This window comes from Perna viridis, chromosome 2 (assembly GCF_037379345.1).
Source record: "Perna viridis isolate PV_CMFRI_1.1 ecotype Kerala chromosome 2, ASM3737934v1, whole genome shotgun sequence".
NCBI lineage: Eukaryota > Metazoa > Mollusca > Bivalvia > Mytilida > Mytilidae > Perna > Perna viridis.
The window spans coordinates 62,922,662-62,944,331 of NC_142446.1; the positions used below are offsets into that span (position 1 = coordinate 62,922,662).

The 21,670-nt window shown below is 34.2% G+C and overlaps 2 protein-coding genes and 1 long non-coding RNA gene across 3 annotated transcripts in view; 1 reads left to right on the forward strand and 2 right to left on the reverse strand.

The window, feature by feature from the left end:
* The window catches only part of LOC148626399 (inactive ubiquitin carboxyl-terminal hydrolase MINDY-4B-like), a 31,716-nt gene extending 25,815 nt beyond the window's left edge, over positions 1 to 5,901 (reverse strand). Inside the window, exons 1-3 of the mRNA XM_088570363.1 lie at positions 5,723 to 5,901; positions 2,961 to 3,177; positions 163 to 277 (exon numbers count right to left, since the gene is read on the reverse strand). Of these exons, the coding sequence (XP_088426489.1) occupies positions 163 to 277; positions 2,961 to 3,128 (283 nt within the window). The 5' untranslated portion in view covers positions 3,129 to 3,177; positions 5,723 to 5,901. The remainder of the gene's footprint in view (positions 1 to 162; positions 278 to 2,960; positions 3,178 to 5,722) is intronic.
* Positions 5,902 to 14,305: 8,404 nt separating this feature from the next.
* Positions 14,306 to 16,452, forward strand: LOC148626400 (uncharacterized). Its single transcript, XR_015920206.1, has 2 exons — positions 14,306 to 14,453; positions 14,815 to 16,452. It is a non-coding gene; the product is annotated as an uncharacterized LOC148626400 (long non-coding RNA).
* Positions 16,453 to 17,733: 1,281 nt separating this feature from the next.
* LOC148626401 (uncharacterized) lies at positions 17,734 to 21,123 on the reverse strand. The gene is made up of 4 exons (XM_088571105.1): positions 20,964 to 21,123; positions 19,930 to 20,387; positions 19,276 to 19,480; positions 17,734 to 18,607 (listed from the first exon to the last, which is right to left on the reverse strand). Exons 1-4 carry the CDS (start codon positions 21,121 to 21,123, stop codon positions 17,841 to 17,843), a joined length of 1,590 nt encoding a protein of 529 aa, XP_088427231.1. The 3' UTR covers positions 17,734 to 17,840.
* Between the last annotated feature and the right edge of the window lie 547 nt (positions 21,124 to 21,670).

Consider the following 21,670-nt stretch of genomic DNA (forward strand, 5'->3'; position numbering starts at 1 on the left):
ACAAATGTGGATGTTAAAGCTTGTATGATCAGCCTTAGATTTTTCCTCTGCTATAATAGACTGCCTTTTTACTGCCCTTTTCAAAAGATGCAGTGAACACTAAAATTGTCCATGTTTTCTTTTTTATACCATGAATCAAGATCAGTTATGTATGGAATTTACCTGGATTTAACCTGAGTTCTGGCCATGAGTCTACATAGAATGTCTTCACACGCTGTGTCAGTTTTGGTCGATCGTCATCGTCATCATCCACGCCAGAAAATCCTACTCTTCTCTTCTATAATGATAAAGCCGCAGTGTCGTCAAAATTTAATATTAATTTACATAATATTTATGTCAATGTTCGGTTATTCAAGATATATTTAAAGTAAAATTCAAAAACCAAAAATAGGAGGAGGGGGTACTTCACACCCCCACCCAACTAATATGCAAAGAGTAATCAAGGGAACCAATGTTATAGCGGTAATCAAAAGAATGTAATCCAGGGACAAAGACCAGACATGGAAAACAGACATTACACAACAAAGAGCATAAAGTAACTGAAATCATACATACAAAGTAACAAAAGTAAATGAGCAACTCGGACTCCACTAAAAACTGGGAGCATGGACCAGGTGCACCAGTAGGGTAAGCGTCCTCTGCTTTTCTAAAAACACCCACCAAGTTGCTCATAAAAAGTCAAGTCCGGGGTAGACAAACGAGGAAAGGAGAACTATGACCCATTGAATAAATCAGTTTTCATGGTGCAGATGGATACGCCATAACGATCCACAAGTTCATGATGACGACCATAAAACTTCAATCTTGTAGCAACATAACCCTGTTCCAGAAGCCTATTTGTTAGAGTTCTAGCGCAAAACAAAAAGTCTGTGTAGTTTCGGCAAGCTCTGGCATAACATATGAGTTGTGATATGAACACTCCATACGCAGGTGCCGAAGGGATGTTGCCACAGATGAAAGGAAAGTTGACAATTCTGAATGAAAAGTCATCACATTTGTTGTAAAGTTTGGTCAATAGTTTACCTTTACCATAGATTTCTAAGTGTAGGTCAAGATATGAGGCTGACCTCTTAGTGTCTGTAGTATCCTTTATCTCAAGTTCTTTTGGATAGATGCTATGTATCAAATCCCAGAAATTACGATTGTTTAAAGATAATACGTCATCTATATAGCGGAAACTGAGTTTGACGGATCTAGCCAAATGATATTCTTTCTTTCTGATCAGATCAACTATAAAGTCAGCCTCATAAGAGTGAAGGAATAGATCAGCAAGTAAAGGAGCACAATTTGTTCCTATTGGAATGCCGACCGTTTGTTGAAAAACATGTCCACCACACTTGACAAATATGTTGTCAATTAAAAATTCCAGCATTTTGTAAACAACTTCCTCTGTATATTTGGAAGATGATTGGGAATTATTTCTTACAAAGTATGAGGAATCTCTACCAAGAAAAAAAAAACATGTTAAATTTTAAAATGAGCTTAAAGTTGGGGAAGTACTATCATTGTCATGAATTTTTTTCAAAATAACAGTACTCCACCCAACCATCCACCAAAAAATATAATAATAATAACTACAGGCCTGACTTTTACTATGCACCCTGACATTAAGAGATCCATTTGTTATTGTAAAAATCAGAATGTCGGTTTTAAAATACCGAAAGTACTAGTTAAGTTAATTAAGTGCTCATTTTCGATGAAACAACAAGCATGTGAATGACAAGTGTGAGATCTTGACTAAAAACACAATTTTTGAAAAACTTGTGAATGTGTTCAAGGATTGTTAACAACACCAGTCATGTAAATTGTCTAAAAATAAGTGAATTTAAGACATAAAATACATGTAAGGGTGATATTCTTAAACAATACAGAAGCACTAAAACACAATACATACTTTTTCTATAAATGATTCATCATCCTGAAATAACATTTCTATTTATTGTACTACATCATGTACATGTACATTTAACAGTACATTTAAATTAATAATTTAGTAAATACATGTACATGTAAATACAATCCTACACCTGAGGCATGACAGACAGACAAATGCAATATACATACATACATTCTAATGGACAAAACAAACAGACAGACAGATGGATGAACAGATGGCTAGACAGACAGACAGACAGACAGACAGAGTTGAATATAAAATAAAAACAAAACTTTTAGAAGAATATCCAATGTAAGATATGCCAACTAAAACATACTAAGATAGACTTCATGAAACATGCTTCAAAATTAGTTAATTTTATCATTCATTCATTAAGACCTGAAATTTCGACAAAACTTGAATATAATTTGTCATTCATTTAATCTGATGTATTAGATAGATACAATAAATGTTCCTTTTGGACATCAGAAAAAGAAAATTTGTTCCAAAGATTTGAATTGAGCCTGCTTCCCAAGATATCAGTCACGATGAGATTCTGTGCGTACGGTTGTACATGTATGGACCGACCAACCAACAGATTTTAAGATGTCTGCATGTGCACAGATGTGTATGTTCAGCATTTTCAAAAAATTCTAAGTTGATGAACATGTACAGTCACTTTTTTGAGAATTTATTTGGTATCAAAAACAATTTCGGCATGCAGAGCTAAATCTAGAATGTCAATGTCTCCTTTTTATGACAGTGAGGAAGGTGCCAATTCTATACATGTCAAATCAATGGGATTTAGTCGTACAAAATGTATGGTTGTCTTGACATATTTTTATTCTCATTTCTTAAAACAGCTTTGCAAAAAGAATAGATTATATCTTGCAATGTGATCTAACTGGAATAGGCATATTAACCTTTGAAAATTCCAAAGCAGGAAATCAACCTCTGATACACTGTAATTTTCTCAAAGCATTAGATTTGCCAAGGTTTCGTTTTTTGTGATATGTTTTATGTTTAGCAACAGACCTTATTTTGAAAGAAAGACCTAACTCAAGCATAAATGTCTGTACCATACCTTGCCATCCTTTAACCCAAAGACTGTACTGTTGTCAAAGAGTTTGAGAAGTCTATCAAGTCTCTCTCTCTCCTCTCCGGGGGATGACAGTCCTAAGTTGGTGGTGTTTGATACTTTCCCATCTCCATGAGAAGACAGTCCTAGGTTTGTGGTGTTTGTTGCTGCCATAGCAAATCATAATCTTTGTCTCTATTTCAAAGATGTAGACTATCACTATCTGAAAGCATAATAATTGAACTTTTAGCTAGAATGCATATCCATTTTTATTTCTCCATACTTTGCATAGATTTAAACTCTGGGGCTTGTTTGGAAGTGCAATTTTTCTAGTCTGTATTGACTCAAAAAATTTTTTTGGGAGGAAAGGAAAAAAGTAAAAAAGTTTTAAAGTACAGTAGCACTTATAGCATCTACATTGTTCATGTAATCTAAGACATAACAGACAGACAGATCGACAGACAGATGAAAAGTGACTCATAACCTGATAAACCTAAAAGGAGTGTCTGTTTCCTGATGTTAAAAATACATCATGTAGTTTGAGGTTGTTTTTGAGATGGAAATTAAGGAATGTACAATGTAATTACATGTATTTTACTGATTTTACAGATTTGTTATTTATCAAATCTACATGTATAGCTTGAAATGATGTTAAAAACCAATATTTTGTGTGTACCTTCCATTTCATTTCAGTACTTTACATTTGCATATGATTTGCACAATAACATGTAAATACATGTATTACTACACATCCTCATCCTGCTGATCAGTGGTGTAAAACGGTCAATTCTAGTATTACATGTATACAAGATCAATATGTACCTATTTAATTTCAAACACGTGTTCTACATGTGTTTCTTGCTTGTATGAGAACAAAAAGTTTACATTAAAAGATGAAATAATAAGTTAGCATTGAACTTAATGTAATATTAATCAAATCTCTGATTTCAGACACAGGGACTTGTTACAATTGACTACCAGTATAAATATGTAGGTCATAAACATTTTTAGGGCCCTATTTATACATATCGGGGTCCTGATAATGTTTATGACCACCATACATGTAGTCCTTCCCAGTTGTTTAATCTGGTTCCCTGATCAAGATCATAAGCAACCCGAAGATTGCTAAAAAGTTGAGAGGAACTTGTGGAATGAAAACATTACCTGCACATCTTGGTAATCAGTTGTTTTGATTGAGAAACATTAGAGTTATCAGGATATGAGAGAGTAATTTTATCAAGGGAACCAAGATTCTAGTGGAAGTCCCCTGATTTCTGAGCACATCACATTCGTGCCATTTTGGATGTTGAAAGCAAGCCAAAATTACTACGGAATATTCCTGTGACTATTTACAAATATGTCTCCTGCATGATATGTGTGGTAACCAAAGTGTTTTTTGTTCTTGAATTTTAGCCTTGCTTATTTATTTGCTTTGCTATTTTTACACTCATTGTATACATGTACTTAACCACCTATGCTCTAACGCTTTTGTTTTTCTATTTTTTTATTTTTTATGTTTGATTAGGTAATTTTCCATAAAACCGTCAGACAAATTACATACATGTACTGTGATAGTACTTTTGTTCATTGGGTACTTATTTTCATGGTTTTCATGGATAGACTAAACCTTGAAATTTGGTTCCCAACAAACAAGAAATTTTCATTGATGTATATACTGAAAATATCAAAATCACGAATTCAAGAATCCACAAATTTGTCTTTCATCGCTAATCCACGAAAATTGGTATTCACGAATAAAAATACTTTTACAGTATTTATTCAGATAGTTGGGTTTATGCTTCACAAATGGATTGATGAAGGCGTATATTCAGTTCACTCAAATATTATACTTTTTCTATGATACAAAATGTAGGTACATGAAGATTTACTCAAAAATACATTTACACATATGGTTAACTTTTAATGTAATCATACTTTGCACGATGCTGTTATTTTATCTTGTACTGTGAACTAAGTACAACAGTATTTTACAGTGTATTAATATTTACTTACTGACCATAAAGGATAGGACCCTAGAGACTGGAGTTTATTTCAATCAATTCCCCCTAGAAAACAAGGTTGGTCACATGTACATGTAATTTACAGCACAAACAAGCAGAAAGGTCCTAGGTTTGAATTTGCAGATACATGTACAAATTCAAATGTACATCATATACAAATGTACAAAATGTAACTGTAGGTCTACAGACTTACATGTATTTATAACAAACAATTCATTTAAAAAAAACCTTCTCTGTTGTGTCAATGTATAAAAACTTATTACTCATCTCTCTTTGTTTTCTGTTTTAATTTTTTAATGGGATCAAGACAAGATAAAATAGTATGTTTCAATCAGATAGTTCACCCCTCCTCCAAAATATTAAAACAGCAACAAGTTACCACCGTTGATCATCTATGTTCATAGGCAGATCCAAGGGGGACCATCCCCCTCTAATCAATATGCAAAAATGAAAATAACCTACTTTTGTGTGTAAATGAGTGCAGTGAAGTGTGTGTACAAAGGATTTTTTAGGCCCCTGTACTGGTGAGCCCCTCGGGTGATTCTCTCCATCTCTAGATCAGCCACTGACGTTTAATTAGACACTTTGACAATATGACAGCTCTTTAGCTGAAACAACCACATCATCAAAATTTTAAATAATTTTAAAGAGAGAGAGAAATAAGTCATTGGTGCTTAAATGAGTGAAAGGTGAGAACCAATCAGCTGATGATTGACCACATTTTAATAACAAGTATCAAAGACTTACATTTGGTGTTAATCCACTGATATAAATGTATTTCTACTGCCACTATGCTACACTAAGTCTTACTACTACTCTAAATTATGACTGATGATGAAATAGGATTGTAAAATACGGTTCTATTTTATGTCCCTGAAAAATTTATGACATTCATTTCGATCCTAGTTGCCAAAGACTCTTTTATTCCATTCGGAACACCTTTTTAATTTGGCGGGGAAAAGTAAGGCCACTTAAAACTATATATACGTTTCTGTAATCGCTATTACACTGTGTTTTAAATCGTATAATTATATAACTATGGGTGATATGGCACCGATAAAAACATTCCGATAAACAATGACTTAATAATAACTTTTATTTGAAATCAAAATACTCTTATACTGAATCAATTTACAATTCAATTACATAACTATCTGAACACAAGCCTGTGGTAAATTGTTAACACTGAATTCGACATATTGTCGCAGTGAGCCATTTTGCGTAACATTCAGGTTCATTCTCGGTATACAAGGAACTCCTAGATGAAGGAACACAAAAATCTTCGACATCCTGAATAACTGAGCTATAATTCAGGGACCTTTTTATTACCTGACTCCCTGTACAAATTAACTAATACTTGGCCTTTTTCAATTTCTAAATTTTCAGGTCTAAATTCCATTTAGGGAGCCCCAGTTTTAAACTGTCTGTCAAAAATCATGAAAACTTGAGCCAAAATTGATAAACTATATATAGCTCAAGTGCTACAAATTGTTACATAGACACTATAATGTGTCCTGTATTTATATAAGCCCTTTTATAGTTTCTGGCCATGTGCACTTAGTTCCAGAGTAAATTAGCATAAACGCCGGTCTTAGATGTGATTTCAACAATAAGGTCTGGTGAAGGAAACACTAGCCATGCATCACTTTAATTCCCTTATCTATAATCACATATATAAAACACATTCAAACAAAAAAAGGGGTGCCAGCCGGGTTTCCTCAGAAAAAAGAGGATAAATATATGTATATGTACATAGATAGTATATAGTTTCTGTACACAAGGCCGAATAGAATCTGAATGTGATGACTCTATTCGCTACACTGCTCCATCGGATCAAATTGATACAGGGAAGATAACGTAAACTTATAGAAGGGTCTGAAAAATTCCCAACGATGTTAGAACTGTCAAATTTGCGATGCAAATTTTTGGTCGTTCCCTCCGCGGGACTCGAACTCGTACCGCTGTGACATCTATGGCAACACCGCTTGCACAAAGTCCAGCGCCCTAGACCACTCGGCCAGCTAGGCTATATAAAAATACAGCTTTCGCTGGCCGGGTCATTCCTCCTCGTAGGATTAATCTAGTGCTGTAACTCAGTACACGATGTATGGTAGTACGGGACAGTTCATTTAGATGTTATTATGTAGGATAGAGGATCAAATTAATGATGCATGTCACAACAAATCAATATTATACAAACGTCTCAAAATGTGACGACTCTATTCGCTACACTGCTCCATCGGATCATATTGATACAGGGAAGATATGTGAACGTATAGAAAGGTCTGAAAAATTCCCAACGTTAAAAATTCTAGTTTCGGGGATTTAAAACATCGCATCTACTCCCAAAGAACTTGAGATAAGGATACTACAGACACTGTAGAGCCAGTCTCATATCTTGAACTAAATCTATAGATCGATGGTAAAGGAAAACTATTGACCGAACTATACGACAAACGCGATGACTTTTCATTCCATATTGTCAATTTTCCTTTCATCTGTGGCAACATCTCTTCAGCACCTGCGTATGAAGTTTTCATATCACAACTAATACGTTATGCCTGAGCTAGCCGTAACTACGCATACTTCTTGTATCCCGATAGACTCATTTACAATTAGATAGGCTTCTGGAACAGGGTTATATTGATACAAGATTGAAGTCTTCATGGTCGTCATCCTGAACTCGTGGATCGTTACGGTGTATCCATCTGCACCAAAACCGATTTGTTCAACGTGTCATGGTTTTCCTTTCCTCTTTCGTCTTCCCCGGATTTGACTTTTATGAGCAACTCGGTAGGTGCTTGTAGAAAAAACGGAGGATGCTTTATCCGACCGATGCACCTGGTCCATACTCCCAGTTTTAGTGGATTCCTAGCTGTTTGTTTACTTTTGTTACTTTGTCCGTATTATTTTGGTTAATTTATGTTCTTTGTTGTGTGTGTCTGTTTTCCATGTCTGGTCTTTGTCTCTGTATTACATTCTTTTGATTTCCGCTAGATTCTTGGTTCCCTAGATTGCTCTTGCAGTAAATAGGAGGGGTACCAACCCCCTGCACCCCCTCCTGGATCCGCCACTGTTATGGCTTCTCGGACCGGGCGCCGGCATTGTGACTTTTCGGACCGGTCCATTATGATCTTCGAAAAAAAAATAGGTCATGTTACATCTTTAGGTAAACAAAAACATGTGGAAGTTAAGGGATGTCAATTTCAGCTTATAATTTAAGATATAATTCCCGTTAACCTATTAAAGAATTACACTAAAAATTATTTTGTCATTTTAATTTTGAACTGAATATTGTATATGTGTAGACTTATAAGGCAAGCAACATTTTTAATTTAAATCTGTTTAAAAATGTATTAGGAAGTGTTTTTCTTCATAATAGACCAGTTATATGTTCCCGGTCAGTAGTAATTGCCCTTGGAAGACTCCAATAGTCTTCGGCGTTGCCTCTGACCATTAAAGTATTCCATGGGGCGTTATTACATACCTGGGACATATAACAGGTGCATAATGGAAAAACGTTTATTATTACTATGGCTTATTATGTGTCTAACAATTGTAGGCAACTTAATATCGAAAGTAAACGACTGCTTTGTGTAGGTAAATGCATAGGCATAAATAATATGCAGGTACTTTTAAAAAAGTAAGAGGTCAAATATTTTTAATTGGATCCTTGGTAATTCAACCCAGAATAATCAGCATATTTAGATTTGAGTAAAGTTGTTTATTGGTATGTATATTTGGCGTAAATAATATGGATTTAAAATTTATATTTTAGAAATAACTGTAAAGGGGACCTACAGTAAGTGTTTGAATTTGAGCCTTTACGGGGTATACCAGTGGAACTATTTTACTGAGGCGGTGTAAGAGATAAACTGCAGATGCTGACAGGCTTTAGGCTAAAAACCACTAATTCCACTTCCCATAGGCTTCTATGCTAATTTCACAATATTCAATGGCTTCTCTGGACTTTACCTTAACTTTAACCTGCAGATGACTATATATCAGCATGATTCTACATATGTCAGCTCACAATCCTCAGAATGGCATGTGGGGTTAGCAGACTTGCAGTGCAGTACTGGTCACCGGAAGTGAAGGGTCTATAAATAGCATGGGAAATCCCAGTGTTTTCACAAGATAGGGGTATATTTAAAAATCATTATGGAGATTAGGCTTCACATCACATGAAGCAAAATGCACCTATAAAATGTACAGAAATGTTTTTCCTTTCAGAAACTGTTTCAATATTTTAAATAAGATGAGAACTTTTTTCACAGCACTATGAGGAACAGGGGTAATTTCTGCGTAGGACTATTTTTGTGTACGTTCCAAATGCTCATTGGTTGAATTGGTGGTCTGTAACCTTTAGATCGACTATTTTATCAATTATCTTCGATCTAAATTGATAAAAAAAACATTTGTAAACGCTTATAAAAATAAATATTTCTTATTGATTTCTACCCAAGAATTACAAATGAAAGTCTTAGTTTCAACATGCAGTTTTGAATTACAAGTAGGAAAAGACATACGGTTTGGTTCTATAGATGACATGGCTGAGGGGAGGACAGCTATGGTGATGATTGGGGGTTTTTAACGACCTTGAATACCAATACAGGCCTCTCACGATGTTAGTGGGTTAGTAGAATAGACTAGTGTTGGTGGCGGAGCCCAGCCTTTGGGATACGTGACCGAAGAACTCGGTCAGAGTATGTCCTACTAGCGGCTGGGCTGCTGTGTAGACGCTCTGGCCTACTCCAAGACCCCATGTGGGTCTGGGAGCGTTTCCCCACTCTAACTGTCTTGGAAGTACGTCTACAGGCTAAAAACCACTAATTCCACTTCCCATAGGCTTCTATGCTAATTTCACAATATTCAATGGCTTCTCTGGACTTTACCTTAACTTTAACCTGCAGATGACTATATATCAGCATGATTCTACATATGTCAGCTCACAATCCTCAGAATGGCATGTGGGGTTAGCAGACTTGCAGTGCAGTACTGGTCACCGGAAGTGAAGGGTCTATAAATAGCATGGGAAATCCCAGTGTTTTCACAAGATAGGGGTATATTTAAAAATCATTATGGAGATTAGGCTTCACATCACAAGAAGCAAAATGCACCTATAAAATGTACAGAAATGTTTTTCCTTTCAGAAACTGTTTAAATTTTTAAAATAAGATGAGAACTTTTTTCACAGCACTATGAGGAACAGGGGTAATTTCTGCGTAGGACTATTTTTGTGTACGTTCCAAATGCTCATTGGTTGAATTGGTGGTCTGTAACCTTTAGATCGACTATTTTATCAATTATCTTCGATCTAAATTGATAAAAAAAACATTTGTAAACGCTTATAAAAATAAATATTTCTTATTGATTTCTACCCAAGAATTACAAATGAAAGTCTTAGTTTCAACATGCAGTTTTGAATTACAAGTAGGAAAAGACATACGGTTTGGTTCTATAGATGACATGGCTGAGGGGAGGACAGCTATGGTGATGATTGGGGGTTTTTAACGACCTTGAATACCAATACAGGCCTCTCACGATGTTAGTGGGTTAGTAGAATAGACTAGTGTTGGTGGCGGAGCCCAGCCTTTGGGATACGTGACCGAAGAACTCGGTCAGAGTATGTCCTACTAGCGGCTGGGCTGCTGTGTAGACGCTCTGGCCTACTCCAAGACCCCATGTGGGTCTGGGAGCGTTTCCCCACTCTAACTGTCTTGGAAGTACGTCTACAGGCTAAAAACCACTAATTCCACTTCCCATAGGCTTCTATGCTAATTTCACAATATTCAATGGCTTCTCTGGACTTTACCTTAACTTTAACCTGCAGATGACTATATATCAGCATGATTCTACATATGTCAGCTCACAATCCTCAGAATGGCATGTGGGGTTAGCAGACTTGCAGTGCAGTACTGGTCACCGGAAGTGAAGGGTCTATAAATAGCATGGGAAATCCCAGTGTTTTCACAAGATAGGGGTATATTTAAAAATCATTATGGAGATTAGGCTTCACATCACAAGAAGCAAAATGCACCTATAAAATGTACAGAAATGTTTTTCCTTTCAGAAACTGTTTAAATTTTTAAAATAAGATGAGAACTTTTTTCACAGCACTATGAGGAACAGGGGTAATTTCTGCGTAGGACTATTTTTGTGTACGTTCCAAATGCTCATTGGTTGAATTGGTGGTCTGTAACCTACAGAGGACAGCTATGGTAACATCTCTAATCTTTTATACCCCTTCCATCTCGCCTCCCTATACATATATATACATGGTGTTATTACTTACAAGAGATGCACACTGTATTTAAATTTTCCGTATTTAAAATCATACATGTTTATCAATGAAATTTGTGGGGTTTTTGGGTGTGTTTTTTTTTTGTTTTTGTTTTTGTTTTTGTTTTTTGTTTTTGTTTTTTTGTTTTTTGGTGGGATGGGGTATTTTTTTTTATTTATATCTGCCGCCTAGCAGATATACAGAAAGTCAATATTGACTACGTGTATTTTGTTAATACATGTATGAAGAATCTTGAAAAATGTTTTCGGGTTATACATGTAGGCGCTCGTTGACGAACCTTACACAAAGGCAGAGACTGCAAACTGTTACAGTCCGAGGCAAAAGCGTAAATATTAGATTTAATGAACGGACTGGTTTCATGCAAGGTTACGACCACTTTTGGTATATTACTGAACACATTGCCATACATCCATGGATTATTTAAGTAAGTCAAATGTTAAAAAAAAATGCATTGATAATATATTATAAACATTGCAAACGCACAAGTATTTCGTTTATTTAGTTAATATTTTTGTTTATTTTGGAAAAATCTTTGATAATTTGTTAAAACGGAGCGGGGCCATTCTCGAACATTTTTGTAAATGTAGCCAGGAATACGACCCGGATTTATATTTTATTGTGTTTTACTTTTTTTTTAATTATTTGAAGTCTTTAAAGTTTTTATATGTTAGGGAGATTATATATCATGTCTAGTATTTTTATTAAGAGTACATTCTGTGACAAAATGAATCGCATACTCACTTTTATACATTTTCTATAATTTCATCTATATTATGTTTTTGAATATCGGTCACCCATAGAGAGAGGGCGCTTTTCTAATTTAACAAATATATTGTCTTAACTTAAATTCTCTCAAATTTAAATATTTCTCAAAACCAAAAGAGTTTAGAGAGCAATAAGTTAGAAGTTTCCCTCCTCCTGATTGTAGTGTACCATATTTTGAAATCATTACAGTACTGTTTAAATTTTTTGATAAATTTTTCGAACGCTACTTTAGTAAAAGAAATTAAACAATATTGCAGACTACATGTACATGTATTAACACCTATATTTACAGGGGGCGGATCCAGACACTTTGAAAAGGAGGGGTGCCAGCCTCAAAAAAGGTGGGCATTTTAGGACATTATTTTCCTTTTTTGTCAATTTTACACACGAAAATGACAAATTTTCCAATAAAAAGGGGGCTCGGCGATGCTAAACCCCTGCATTCCCCATTTTAAATCCGCCACTAATTTCAACCATTCTCTTTAGAGAAGAGACCAAATTAATAATTATATGTTGTATACAGAAAATGAATCTTACAATTAATCCAGATTTTCATGAAAGATAATTTTTGTTCCAGTTACATTGCTAGCACTACATGTTATGACAGGTTGTAATTATTCCTAATATGCACTGATATATACATGCATGTACAAAGGCATTTATGTGGTGTCTCACAATACAAGGTTAAACATGTAGTTAAATGTCTCATCTTTAACTCTCATTTATGCATAAGCAAAATTTTCACATATACATTACACATGTAAGTGTAACAAAATTACTTAGTTAATAGCCACCCTATATTCACTACACCAAAGTCTATATAGCGTATATATGTAGGTTAATTAACATGACATAAGTCATCTAGCAAACATGAAATTTTTAACACGTAGTTGTAAATTTATCATGCAAAAATAATTAACTACCTATATTCATAAGTAACAGTAGTACATAAGTAACAAGTAAACTCTTTTAATAAAGACACTTCGAATTTTAAAAGCTCTGTAAAAAAATTATCAAGATTACACAATTGTTTGATACTTTCTAGATTAAACAGTAAAATCTGTAAACAGGAATTTTTTTTTCAAAAATAAGGTTTAATTGTATATGATTACGCATGTGTAGTTGTGGTATTGTCTCAATAGTCATAATTGATATTATTAACTGCCCTCTGTATATAGGTACATTGCATGCGGACCGGGATTGCGGATTCATAAGCAATTTGAATCTGAGTTAATAAGATCCCCAATACTTATTGGTAACACATTCACACATTTCTATAACTGTTCACAAGTATTTGTTTCCAATTCATAGGTTTCATTTTAATGATTTTCTTTCTAATTTCGATGCTGACTTAATTCACAAGCATAATATAATACTCAAATCATTGCTTGTTTCATTCATTATATAATTAATTCTCATTTTTGCAGACGTTTATTATCTTGTTTGGGTTGCATATATAATATTTAAAATATAGAAAATAAGAAACATTACCTCATTGGTATTTTTTTTTATTTCATTTTACAAATGAAAATTAGATAACATTATTTTATCAATATAGTTCAATCAACAAATTGGATTTTAAATCCAAAAATAATTGATATAAAATACATTAAATTAGGGTACTTACAACAAAAAGATTTTCTTTGAACATGTAAAAACATGATTGTGTCACGATGGGTGTCAATGAATAAATGATTTGTGTCAAAGTGAAATCTACAGGGTGTCAATCATATTTTGTACGAATCAATATCTTCTTAGGATAATGACATGAGCTGAATTTACTGTAATGATAATCTAAGTAATGGATGCCTGATTGATGAATGGACTCTAATTGCCAACATGTCTTGATGCGTTTGGGTAGTGATTAAAAAAGGACGGTGGCGGGGCATTATATAAATTTAGGGGGATTGAAAGCGAACTTCAGACGTCACTTGACCAGCCATGAAGTAACATTTGGGCTAATATAAGCGAAGGCTTGATTTTAAAGGTTAGTCTGAAAACATTTTTTTAATGTAATTAAGTATTTTAGTAAATAAGTGTTTAATTTAAATCTGAATTAAAAATGTTATATATATATTTAATTTTAAGGCAGAATAAGCATTAACATTATTTAAATCAAATTTATTTAAACTACACAAGAAAAAAGTTTTCACTGTCAGCATGTCCTCTTTTTCACATTAAAAAATATTTGTTTTTCATTCATGCATGTAATAACTAAAATGAAATTCTCAACTAAGTGCTTTTTATTTCTTCAGCTGGTGCCATGATTTAAAGCAGCATTTTACGGGAAAAATAGGGATGGAGCGTTTACAACAACCCATACCATCCTCTGCGATAAAACATCAACAGAGACCAGAATATATAGAAATGACATGTAGGAAATCGAGCTGTTACTTGAAGTCATGCCAGGTAAGAATAATTATATTAAATGGTTTCTTGTTTGTCCGTCTGTGTTAAGATGTGACTTGAACATTTAGAGAGCTAATATTTCAATGTAATCTTTATGTATTTTGGGCAATTTTATTAACAATTTAAAAAACAAATTCATGCTTTTGTGCATCAGTGTCAAGTAAGTTCTTAAAATTGTCATTAAGCTTTTAAAGACTGTTTACAAGTAACCATATAAATGTATGGGAATAAATTTAAAATTGGATATAAATGAAATTTTTCCGGCATCCATAAGAAAAAAATCGATAGGCAAATATGGTAATTTTATACATGTAGTAGTCATTTTTATATTATCTTAATAGCATTGTTTCTTTCTTTTTAGGATATAGAAGACCAATCAATGAACATTGGGTGTTTCAGTTGCAAACAGTGAAACAGGAACTGTGCAAAGATGATGAACTTGTTATTGTACCATCTTCAAACCACCTGGAAAGGTCGACGACCAAGTTCATCGATGTCGTCGGAACTTACGCCCTGTCCTACTGAAATATCGGTATCATCATATCTATCGATACTTATGATCTCCATATATTCGAAGTAGGATCATGGTTGGTCAAGTGATGCCTGTCTGTCTGTAAATACAAGGCAGTTACCAATTTGTTGTTGAAGACCTTTTTGTTGCTAAAAGCCGTACTGTGATAGTAAAGCATTGCTGTGATAAGCATTTCTGTGATAAGCATTTCTGTGATAGTAAAGCGTTGCTGTGATAAGTATTTCTGTGATAGTAAAGCATTCTGTGATAGTAAAGCATTGCTGTGATAAGCATTTCTGTGATAGTAAAGCATTGCTGTGATAAGCATTTCTGTGATAATCGCCCACTTTTGGCATTGTTAAGTTTTTGTTTTTGAGGTTCTTGTTAAACCAAACGTTTTATCAGTTTTGTTTCAATTATTATAGTTGTTGAACATGTTTATTTTTGTTAAACGTTTTTTCTTTTTTTTTTGTTTCTTAATTTCAAATCTTTGATATTTAAGCGTTTCTGTGATGTAGATTTTTTGTGATATAAGCGAAGCTGTGATTATGTCACCTAAAATGTAATGAACTTGTTCTTCGAGAAATCACATGACGGGTTTTCAAATCCTGGCAAAATCCCTAATGATAATAACCTTTTTGTAATAATGAAATATGTTTTCAGATAAAGTTAAATCAATAAAAGTCTGCTTAACTTTTGTTTTATTAATTTAGGCTTTTTTTTTAAATATGACGCTTGTACATGTACATATAGTATTTTTCGAAGAACAGGTTATTTATTTGAGGTGGCTTACTTAATGGTATCGGTGATCTACTCCTACATGTAACATGATAATATCAGAAAATCGTTTCTGTGACATATGTAAGAGAGATAATTTCAGGAAGAGCTAATGTTGTTCAAGCGAAATGAGATGAATAAATGTCGTATGAGAGATTCAGTAATGCGAGTGTTTCTGTGATATAAGCGTATCTGTGATAAGCGTTTCTGTGATATAAGCGTATCTGTGATAAGCGTTTCTGTGATATAAGCGTATCTGTGATAATATGCCTTTCTGTGATATAAGCGTATCTGTGATAATTTGCCTTTCTGTGATTATAAGCGTTTCTGTGATATTTTGTCCATCCAGTTTTTATATATTTTTTTGTTGTGCGTGTCTTTACAATTCAGTATTATCACGATTTGTGTTAGGTTTTCCTATACAAACCAAGCCTTTTATACGATATTAAGCATTTCTGTTATACATGTATACCTTTGAAAGCGGTTCTGCATATGATATAAGCGTATCTGTGATAATAAGCGTTTCAGTGATGTTTTATCCGTCCATTTTTTATATGTATTTGTTGGTTGTGCATGTCTTTACAATTCAGTATTATTAAGATTTGTGTTAAGCTCTCTTATATCAACCTATTTGTATGACAAATTTGCTATCTAACTACTAAGAATTTGCTTTTTGGTTATCTGTGATCAAACCGTTACAGTAACTGTGATATTTCGACACTAACAATATGAATGTTTAAATTGTAAATTCTTCACTACACTTAAAATGTACTAATGAAAAATGTTTGTAACTAGATGTAAATACGTTACTGCATGCAATGACTTCTAATAAATTTTTTTCATAGTAATATATTTTGTTACGTCTTGTTTATGGGACAGTGACTTAAAGCTGAAGGATGTTTGCCATTTTTGTCAGATTTTCGGACTCCTCTGGTTTTATCCATTTCAAAGCATCAGTATGTTTTGCCCAATCACCTCCACATTTTCTATTTTGCCTGATTCTATTACACATAAACTTGAATGCAAGATATCAATAAAAACTAATGCAAACCAACGATAACAAGAACGACATAACATTATTGCCAGTGGCATATATAAAAGTCAGTCGGCCACAAATCGGATACCAATGGACGACACAACATTCGGAGAAAAATATTGAAAACAACTAAATAAATTTAAACAAAAATCGATACTAAGAAAAAAACAGATATGACAGCGAAACAAAAACATTGAAAAACAAGTGACGTAACTGAAAATCTTTATGAACTACTGACATTACTATGGTATGTCATGCATCCTCTGCTAATCTGGAAGTACCAACCGAACTGACAATCACTGTACTTTATAGGAAATGAAACTGCAAAAAATGGTAGCGTGGAAAAAATAATATAGCAAGTAAAACAGTTATAACTTCAACGTCTAGAGTTGGCACTTCCCTGGTGGAATGAACAATACATCACTGAGGCACTGATAAACCGCCTTATTAGCAGTTAAATGGTTACTATCATACAAACATTTGTGTATACGATTGCATATTCCCTGTGTCAATCGTGTTGTCAACTACCGAAGACAGCTCATCATGGTCATTATATTAGGGAATGGCAATCTCTAACTCTTGAAATTAACTAATACATCCGCTGTCATAATCGCGAAACAATTAGAATATGTGAACCAATGTGAAATATTTATAAACACCATAAAAGTCAGAATAAATCACCAACTATAAAAAAAAAAAACACGCGAAAGAATAAATGAGAAATTGAACAGGCTTTAGATCAAACATCGAATGTCGGGACACTGGCTAATATGGCACAATAGATTGTAAATACATTTTTGAAGCTTTTTTCATTACTCCTAATATTAGTTACTTACATTTAAGTATGACCTTCATTAGTGATCGACTAACTATATGATGAATATTTGACCTAATGAAATACTGTTACAACATGCATCAAACATCGGAATATATATAAAAGTAAACCTGAATATATTTCAAGTACTATATTTCTGAGGAATACATGATACAATAAGCAAATTAAACTGAATATCCACCCCGTAGAGATACAAATTAAGGTTCCCTCTTTGAAAACTGCATATCTCTACTCAGTATCATGTCGGACTAACTCCATCGATGGAATTTTCACACGGGAACATGAAGGTAACTGAGTGATGACTTTACCTCCAACGGGTACTTGTGCATACTTTACAGACTCTGGAGACTGAGAACGCGTAGTTATATCATCAATCTGACTACTCAACACAACCACTGACTCATTAATACCCTCAGTTTTTAACTCACTCTTACAAGTACGTGGGCTAAGTACCTCCCCTTCTTCATGAGATTGTGAATAGGTGCTCTCATCGCTAGTCTTTATGATTGGTGCACATGTTCCTTTTGCTTGTCGCTTACCGCTGTCTCCAGTTTGTACATTTGATGTACCAGCTGGTTTATTAATTCCTAAAGTGGCCAATACGGTTTCAATAGTGAGCTTGGTTGGGTCTTCTCCACGAGGTCTTTCCAGTAAGTATCTTCCAGTGGATCCAACACTAATCAAGTCGTCAGTCTCATCTCCAATATAACGAATAATCATACGTGGAAATGTGATGGATTCAGCATGTTTTTCATCAACAAACAGATTTTCATAAACTCTTAATATTTTTCGTACCTTCTTTGTTTCAAAACGTGGAAATTCTAGAAGAGTTATATTTTCGTGATTATCTTCGACATCATTCAGCACTTTCTGGACAGCTTCTTCAAATTGGGTATTAAATTTGGGTGGTTTTACGTCGAGATCTTTCCTATAAAGAAGCCTCATGTTGGAATCCTCTGCAGCAACTGGTTTCTTCACTCGCACTTGTTGTTTTTCTGTAGAAAATATGTTAAATGTCTAATTAAAACCTGGGTTATGTACAATTCAGAATTAAAGAATATTTTTTTCCCGACGCAGTCGATATAGTTTCGTTTTTTACCCTTTGACTTAAGGACTCTCTTCTATGGAAGCGCAAGTCGCCTAATCGCAAATATGTGTCCTGATTGGCCAAATGCTGATAACTTTGTGGCGTTCGAAAAAACTGAGCCGAAACTTTAAATTGCGTCCCATTTGTTATTTTTTTTAATGAGATGAAGAAACTTCGAATAAGTGAAAATTAACTTTGCGTAGATAAATGTTGCTGTTACTACGGACAAGGTCCAAAATTACACTGTTTGGGTTTTGGTTGTTTTTGCTCGACAACAAATAGATATACATGATGAGTCATTCAATAATGTTTTATGAGAGCTTATTCTGCCAAATAAACTATAAGATATTACTATTCAATGTTATTAACATAAAAGATTAATATCAAACTCTTTTTTTTATTTTGTGAAACTAAATAAAACTGTTGGAAAATCGCAAAATTACGATCACAAAATTTGCTTAGTCAAATTGAAATGATTAAAAATTATATCTCTGGAAACCAAATAAATTCGAGGATACTAAATTGGTCCTACATGTAACACATCTTTCAAATCAATCCTGTCTTGAGAATACCTACTAGATAATTTTTCTATGAGGATCTTGGCTTCATTCCAATCCTTAGACTTGCTCTCAGATTTGACTTTGCCATTGATGAACAATGTCCAACAGAACTGAGAAAGATACTCCAAAGACTTCTTACAGGCCAATGTCTTGGCTTTCTTTTTCTGGTCAGAGGATACAACAGCTGTTTGGTGGCCTTCAACCTTTACCTTACAGGTAAACTTATAAAAGAAATTATGACAAACTTTAAGCATACATTGTAGTTCATAGTCCACAAAGAACTTGACTCTCATTCTTATTTCTTCGAGTAGTCATGATCCGATGTACATGATTTTAATAATTATGCTTAGGTACTCACATTTTGTAGAAAATACCATTTGAACAAAGTATTTAAATATTGTCCCGTAAAATATGGACCAGTTGCATTACAGAATTACATTAATTTCCATATATTAGTATTATCTTGAGCCATTAATAGACAAATTATAGGATAAACCTGAAGTGACGGAGTCTAAAAAATCGGATGTGGGTTCTAATACTTTCCTCCTTTTCATTCAAACTTTCTCCTAATTGTAAAAGCAATCATCTTACTCCCGCATCCCCCAATTCCTGCTTCCTATCCCTTAATCCCAGGTTATATACTCCTCGCTCCTCTAAGTGAATGACTCACCAAGCAAGTCTCCAGGTCAAAACTATAGTGTATTTCATACAATAACCCACTTAAAGCGGCACTATTGTGGAAGATTGATTGCGGCATGGCTTCTTCAAGTTTGGAATTCCGATACTTCACAATGATAAAATTGGTGTAATTTCTGTCCCTTTTCTTTCCTCGTCTATTCCCTAATATATCAGCATTATCTTCATAGCTTTTGTCATCAAATTCTTCCATAGCATTGATAGAATCAAGAATCTCAGGAAATGGGGTGACAGAAGTTTCTAACTGTGGTATTTTTTCTTTAGTGTCCAAAATGCGACAATATGGTTTCAGTAGTCTTTGATACGCGTCTTCTTTCGCATTTTCCTTAGCAGTTTTTTCGTTACTTGCTGAAGCAGTTCCAACAACAACACCTCGTATTTTGTACTGACATCGGTGTAGACTATTGCTCAACTTTTTAAAAACTGTTTTACCTGATGAAAATACATAAGGAATTCTGCATGTTAAACATGATTATTAATAAACATCACATTCCGCCTAGTATCTCCCATTTCTCCATAAACCAACAGGATTGAGTAATGGCAGTAAACGGATGACATCAACTGAAATGGTCTAAAATTGTACGTGATTAATCTTGTAACTACGTTTAAACTACATTTAGGGGTGGACCTAGAGATTATGAAAATGGGGATCCAGATGAATTAGAGAAAAAGGAGATTCCAGGCTGTTTTTCGCTCATTGTTTGCCCATAGCAATAGATTTACAATATTTTCGACCTCCGGAACTACCCTTATGGATCCGCCACTGACATTATGTATATGCATGTATAATTTTATATGTATCCGTTGGACCTCGAAACTTGGATTAAAATGCAAATCCTTATAACAGTGACCAGTGAAAATTGTAATGTTGCCAAAGAGTTCGGTCCTCTACAAAATTCAGCCCGTTATTTAAAATTGTACTGTTCAGCCAGCATTGGAGGTCTTATGCATAGGCGAACTTAGAACACCATACTGGCCAAAGAAGGATGAACTATACTTTACTTATACCTGCATGTATTTTGTGCAAGTCGTATAAAGCCCTATCAACCATCTCAGGCCACGTCTTCAACCTCCATCGCCTCATGTATATATTCAAGAACATTTGGCTCGACAATTTTACAAACCAGCGTTCCAACTGGGTATAAGTCCTTTGACTGCACTCTGTCATTCTCTAGGGATAGTAAACTAATATTAATGTCACGTGTTATAATACATGTTTCAGATTAATTGGTTAACAAGCACGGAATCGGATTCATAGAGGAGTGCGCCCCCTAAAATTAGGATTTTTTTTTTGAAATTCTGATTTTCACGGTCTTTAATTCTATCTACGCACACTAAGCTGAAATCCTGGAGCCGCTCTGAATTACCAAAATGTATATAAGAGCATAATAAATAACTTTACCTAGCGGTGAACGGAACCGTGGGAAAGTGTTTTAAAGTGTTAACAGCGCTGAAGAGTTGATGTGGAGGTCTATGAACCCTCTTTCGGTGGTTCCACTACACCTCAGTTTTTATACAGTGAAACCCATCTAAAACAAACATCCACCGGACTTTATAAAATTGTTTGGTTTAGACAGGTGTCCGGATTACCATGGTTCAAAACACATTTAAATCATCATAAAGGGACTTTAAATGTGTCTGGTTTAGACAGGTTTTTTTTTATCTTTCAGAGTTCTGCAGTTTAGACAGGTTTCACTGTTCTATACTACGTTTGA